Consider the following 7,104-nt stretch of genomic DNA (forward strand, 5'->3'; position numbering starts at 1 on the left):
CTAATATTGCAATTATATGCAATTTAGCCTTTAAAAATACTAAATAAATTTATAAAAATATGAAAAAAAATTATTTTAGCTATATTTTAGTATAAATATAAGAGTCCAATAAATAAATCACCAAAATGATAATTTTGGGGATAATTATTGGGTTTTCTTGATACAAATAGGGCCATAAATTGATTTAAAAATCTTTGAAAATTCCGAAAAAATAATAAAACCTTGGGACCTGCTTATATATGCGTATACAGGCTATTTTGAAAGTATTTTTCATATTAAAAATATACAAGGAAAAATTGGGTATCAACAGCAGTCTACACCGACCATGGCTGAATCCTCTAATCAGCCAACTATTGACACGAGTAGTCCTTTTTATATGCATCCTTCTGATAATCCGAAGCAGCATTAGTTCATGTTCTATTTGTTGCTTTTGGTTATCGTTCATGGAGAAGAGGTGTGATGAGAGCCCTATCACTGAAGAACAAACTGGGCTTCGTCGATGGGGATTGCAAAAGACCAAAACCAGACTCCTCAAACTATCGATTGTGGGAGAGGTGTGATGATATGGTGACTTCATGGATTTTGAATTCCTTGGCAAAGGAAATCGCAGACAGTGTTGAGTATATGACAGATGCAGTCGAATTGTGGAAAGAGCTTGAAGATCGTTATGATCAAATTAATGAAACAAAATTATACCAGATCCAAAAGGAGATCAATGATTTGTCCCTAGGAGCCCTTGATATTACTAGTTATTACACTAAAATGATAAAGTTGTGGGAAGAACTCACCACTCTGCTTGGTAGATCTCATTGTACCTGAAATTGCACATGTGGAGCTAAGGAAAGTATGCACAAAGCAGAACAGGACATGAGGTTAATACAATTCCTTATGGGATTGAATGAAACGTACATTGTAGTTCGACGTAGTATCCTCATGATGAATCATCTTCCTAAAATTGCACAAGCTTTCTCATTACTGATTCAAGAGGAAAGACAGAGAGAAATCAAACCTCATAACCGCTTGGCTCTTGATTCATCGGCCCTAAATGTTAACACAAGCACAACAGGATCATTCAAAACAAATTATTCTCCCAACAACACTCACAACAACAGGAACAGACCTTTCTGTAACTATTGCAAAAGACCAGGGCACACAAAAGAGAAGTGCTACAAACTCCATGGCTATCCTCAAGGTCTAAATCAAAATCAAAATCAGAATACAAGTTACAATCAAGATTCCAACTTCAGTCATAGTCCAAGACAGAACTTTAACCATGGGAACAATCCAAATGTGAACTAGAATACCAGGTTCAATAGGGGAATGGCTAATGCATATGTAGCAGCTATAGATACTCAACATGCTGATAATGAGAGCTGCACTGCTCAGAATGTAAGCCTCACCAAGGAAGAATACAGTCAATTAGTGAACCTGCTACAGCAATTTCATCCAGGAGGAGGAAGAGACTACACAAACAATGCCAACATTCCATCTGGAGCAGCAAACTTTGCAGGTATCATAGCCTGCACTTCTTCTATTGACTTTGGTAAACTCTCATGTGAATGTTTTAAAAACAAAACTGACTCATGGATTATAGATTCAGGGGCATCAAACAATATGACGTTTAACAGATCCTTGCTAACCAACATAATAACTTTACCTTATCCTTTACTTGTCATATTTCCAAATGGTTATAAAGTCAAGGTGACTGAGATTAGTAATGTTGTGCTTACTCCTAAGATCACTCTAAATAGGGTAATGCTTTTCCCTTCCTTTAGATACAATTTAATCTCTATTCACTCCCTCACCTCTCATCTCAGTTGTTTTGTTGCCTTCATTAAACATTGTTGCATACTGCAGGCCCCTTCTATGAAGATGCCTCTAGTGATTGGTAGAGTCAAAGATGGGATGTACATCTTGTGCCCAAGCTGCTTGAAGAACAACAGTACAAACCTTGGAGTAAAGACCAATTATTACTTGTCCACCATTATCACTTGTTGCACTTGTAACACACAATGTCCATCTCATTCTATTGTAGATATGCCATTACATGTCAATAAGTTTGTTCCTTCTTGTCCAGTTGTAAATAGTTCAAGTGTAGGTACTGAAGAACAATTTTCTTTTGTGAATTCATCTTCTAGAACTCCTAGTACTTTTTCTCATCTGTGTGTTGGAGACAGTGTAGATGTTCTATGGATAACAGACTTGAACATGTTCCCTTTGTAAAGATGAAAAAATTTCCTCCATTCCCGTGACCTTTTCTTCCAAACAACCTTTCAATTGCCCCATCTGTCCAATGGCCAGACAGGAAAGGCTCCCATTCCCCCAGAAAACCAACACAACCAATAAAATTTTGAACTCTTACATGATGATTTGTGGGAACCATACCATGTGCCCACACATGATAAATACAAGTATTTCATGACTATTGTAGATGATTTCAGTAGGTCCACTTGGACTCATATTTTATCTAGTAAAAGCAATATCCTCCAAGTACTTAAGGGATTCATTAGTTTGGTGGAAAATCAGTGTGGAGTAACTGTAAAAGCTATGAGAAAAGATAATGGACTAGAGTTCACCAATGCAGAAACAAATATCCTATTTTAATCTAAGGGTATCATCCACCAAAGAACTTGTCCCTATACCCCACAACAGAATGGTGTGGTGGAAAGAAAACACAAGTATCTCCTTGAAACTGCCAGAGCACTCCTTTTTCAATCCAAACTGCCCCTAAGATATTCGGGTGAATATGTACTCTGTGCTACCTATAACATAAACAGATTTCCTTCCACCTCTATTAACAACCAAACTCCATATGAATTGTTATATAAAAGGAAGCCAAAGTATTCTCATCTAAAGAGCTTTGGCTGCATGTGTTATGCTACTGTATCTAAACCTCATAGAGACAAGTTTGATCCCAGAACAACACCACATGTATTTGTTGGCTACCCTTACAACACAAAGAGATACAAGGTTTTAAGTCTAGCCACTAGAAGAATCACTATCTCTAGAGATTTAGTCTTCAATGAATCCATTTTTCCATTTGCAACCAATATGAATGCATCTTCCCAACCATGTGTTCCTCATTCAATTCCTTTTATTGAACCTCTATCTGAGCAATCTTCTGACAATACAAATATCACACAACAAACATCTGAAGCCTTGATTGATCAAGGGAGTCATTCTGACAGCACAACCAATCTCATGTCACTTGCACATGATCACTCCTCATCATCTTCTATGATGCCTAATTCTCCAATAACCTTTCACCACAGAATCACATTGAACAACCCCATGTAGAATCCATGACGCTGAGGCAGTCCTTAAGGACACATAAAGCACCTAGTTATTTACAGGACTATGGGCATTCTCTACTTAAAACCAAATCCTAATTCTCTTAATGCCTTGTTCTCTATAAACCACCATGTTACCTATGATCTATTAACTCCTGATAGTCAAGTTCTTATGAGAAATATTTGTCATGACAGGGAACCATAATCATATGAGGAGGCAGCTATTGATCCTGCATGGCAAGCTGCAATGACACAAGACTTTAAAGCTCTATACTCTAATAACACTTGGTATTTAGTACCTCTGCCACCTGGGAAGCAAGAAATAGTGTGCAAGTGGGTTTATAAGGTGAAGCATAAAGCTGATGGTAGTATAGAAAGATTCAAAGCCAGGTTGGTTGTCAAAGGATATACTCAGACTACACAGAAACATTCTCACCAGTAGTAAAAATGACAACAGTAAGAGCACTGATAGCTACAACAGTGAAGAAAGGGTGGTGTATATCTCAGCTAGATGTAAACAATGCCTTCCTCCATGGGGACCTTAATGAGGAAGTGTATATGCAAGTTCCACCTGGACTTGTTGTGGATAAGCCAACACTAGTCTACAAGTTAAACAAATCTCTCTATGGCCTAAAACATACCAGTCGATAGTGGTATGCAAAACTGACTGAAGCTTTATGTTCAAAAGGATATACACATTCCATGAATGACTACTCGCTTTTCTATAAGAAAGATGGAAACACCTCAGTATATGTTGCAGTATGTGTAGATGATGTGCTGCTTACTAGGAGTGATCAGGAAGAGATCATACAATTGAAGGACTTCTTGAATGAGCAGTTTAGGATCAAAGACCTTGGCCAACTGCATTATTTTCTGAGACTAGAGGTGATGTACAAAGATGTTGGTGTCATAATCTCTCAAAGGAAATTTGTATTGGACATGCTGAAAGAGTACAATTTCCTAGATTACAAACCTTGTTCTTCTCCCTTGGATCCTACCATAAAGCTAAAGGCCAAAGAAAGCACCATCCTACAAGATCCTACTTACGATAGAAAGCTGGTGGGGAAACTAAATTTCCTAACCAATACTAGGCTGGATATTGCATATAGTGTTCAACACTTGAGTCAGTTCATGCAAGATCCCAGAGAACCTCATTTGAAAGCAGCATTTCATATGCTCAGGTACTTGAGAAATGATCCTACCCTAGGGATCTTCATGTCTAAGGATGCAGATTGCATAGTCAAAGCCTACTGTGACTTTGATTGGGCAGCCTACCCAGATTCTAGGAGATCCATTACAGGTTATTTGGTACTTCTAAGCAATAACCCTATCAGCTGGAAGTCTAAGAAACAGGAAACTATATCATTGTCTTCTACAGAAGCAGAGTACAGGGCCTTAAGGAAAGTAGTGGGGGAATTGGTATGGTTGAGCAGACTGTTTGAAGATCTGATTGTCCCTTATCCAATGCCTATTTCAGTGTTATGTGATAGCCAATCTGCACTTCACATTGCCAAGAATCCAGTCTTCCACGAAAGAACCAAGCACATAGAAGTGGACTATCATTTTGTGCGTGATCAATTACAAGCAGGACTAGTTTCGCTTCATCATATTAGGACAGACAGTCAACTAGCCGACATTCTAACCAAAGCTTTAACTGGAATCAAACATAGTGCCACATTGGGCAAGTTGGCGTGTTTACCATATCTCCAACTTGAGGGGGGGGGGGGGGGTACTAAGATTAATTATATCTATTTTTCATTACTTAGCCTAGGTCATTAGCTAGTTAGTTGACTTAGTGGTTAGAGTGGTTAGTTAGGAATAGTGACAGTTGTCAGTTAGCTGGCTTGGTTATTGCCTCCGTGTATATAGTGGGAGGAGCTCCACTCAATTGCTCACTTGTATGAATTGAATTAAATGATTTTCTAGAATGTTCATTGCTCTCTCTCTATATCTTCTTCTCCGACCTTTCTCTGAATTTTCATGGCGTGAGAGCTAAGCTCTTCTACCATTGAAGCTCAACGTGTCCAAAGCTCAGTTGAAGGCAGATCACTGTTTCATTGCCGGATTTTGATAATGTTCAACCACAACTTCAACTTCCAAAAAGTATTTTTCAACATAAATTCAATTTTTTTTTTAAGTTTCAACCAAATTTATGTTCAAAATGCTAGCTAAAAAAAATCAAAAACAGAAGATAAAAGGAAAACAAAAAATTAATGAAAGTCATAAGCATTTTATATCTTATTAAAATGTTATGTCCAACCACAACTTTAATTTTCAAAAGTTATTTTTCAATACAACTTTAATTTTTTTCCCTTTAAGTTTCAACTAAATTTATGTCCAAATGCAGAAAATAGAAGACAAAAGGAAAACTAAAAATTAAAGAAATTCAGAAGAAAGTTAGATTTAGAGAGTAGTATTTGGGACCACGGTACAGCACATCTCACGTAATTAATCATAGTTACAGCCTTTATAATAACTGCAGCCTACAGTAACCAATGGAAGCAAGTCTTTAGGGGCCGTTTGGTTCAAACGATTAGGTGAGTTATCCCGATATAAATTTTGAGATTAAATTTTTTCCGTATTTGATTAAAAGTATTACTAAAATTATGGTATAACTTATTAACTTATCTGTTTGCTCAAAAGTTATCATGTGCTTTATGAGTGCAAAACAATACAAATAAGTTACGGAAAAATCATAGCAAATCGTAATAATCCATCGGACCAAGCGAAGAACATGAAAATAAGTACTCAAGGTTAGGGGAAGAAATCTTAACAACTTTTATTGATAATATTGGTTTGGTCTGCCTCTCCCTGAAGAGGTTCAGAGCCTTACAATGGTGTTTTCTCCTCCCATAAGATGGGTATATTTTTCTCTTCTCTCTCTATTTTGTGAATAGTGATGAAGAAGCAGCCCCCTTTCTAGGGCTTCCACTCTTAGTATTTATAGATGTGAGCTTCGTGAGCTGGCAATAAATGGTCGTGGCCACGCTGAGGTTCCGTCCCCATGGGGGAATGAATGGGTCGTGCCCTCGTAGATTAAATCGGACAAGAGTCGAATCCTCTTATGAATAAGTGGCCATACCACTTATTAATTATGGATTAGCTCAAGACGAGATTAACTCCGTTAATTACCGTGAGGTCAGATTCTGACCTATACAGTTAGTCCCTCCGCTTATTGAGGTCGTGTTTCGGCCGAGCTCGATGAGCGGATTTCATCGATTGTGATTTAAAAAAAACTCGAATAAGGGGGTCGACTTATTGACGGCGGCGGCCTTAGCCGTTTACACGTTGGAGACGGCCGTAGCCTTTCATACATTGGGGGTGGCCGTAGCCTTTCATACATTGGAGGTGGTCGTAGCCTTTCATATAATGGCGATGGCCGTAGCCTTTCATATGTTGGAGAGCCTTTCATATAATAGAGATGGCCGTAGCCTTTCATATAAAGGGGATGGCCATAGCCTTTCATATGTTGGAGACCCTTTCATATAATAGAGATGGCCGTAGCCTTTCATATAAAGGGGATGCTGTAGGAGATGAGTACGAGTCCGAATCCGACTTGAACCCCGACGACGTCCGTATGTTCCAAGAAGGCTTCACCAATTCAGCGGTGCGCGCAGAGGGGCGCTCTCGATTCGTCGAGGTTCCCACAGAGTTGAACTTATTGCTCCAAGGGAGTGGCTTGGTGCCGCAGTTTGAGCTGCTATGCTCGGAGGCCGAGAATGCATCGTTGAGGGACGTTACGGATATCAGACTGATGAATGAAGTAGTCGTGATGGGCTTGAGGGTATGTACTATTACGTCGGTTCGTTTCTTC

The 7,104-nt window shown here is 38.6% G+C and overlaps 2 protein-coding genes across 2 annotated transcripts; both read left to right on the plus strand.

Moving 5' to 3' along the window:
• On the plus strand, positions 326–819 carry LOC109230000. Its single transcript, XM_019395538.1, has 2 exons — positions 326–362; positions 404–819. The coding sequence occupies exons 1-2, from the start codon at positions 326–328 to the stop codon at positions 817–819; spliced, it is 453 nt and encodes a 150-aa protein (XP_019251083.1).
• LOC109230001 (uncharacterized mitochondrial protein AtMg00810-like) lies at positions 3,738–5,286 on the plus strand. Its single transcript, XM_019395539.1, has 3 exons — positions 3,738–3,933; positions 3,979–4,975; positions 5,217–5,286. Exons 1-3 carry the CDS (start codon positions 3,738–3,740, stop codon positions 5,284–5,286), a joined length of 1,263 nt encoding a protein of 420 aa, XP_019251084.1.

Source organism: Nicotiana attenuata, chromosome 7, assembly GCF_001879085.1.
Source record: "Nicotiana attenuata strain UT chromosome 7, NIATTr2, whole genome shotgun sequence".
Classification (NCBI taxonomy): Eukaryota; Viridiplantae; Streptophyta; class Magnoliopsida; order Solanales; family Solanaceae; genus Nicotiana; species Nicotiana attenuata.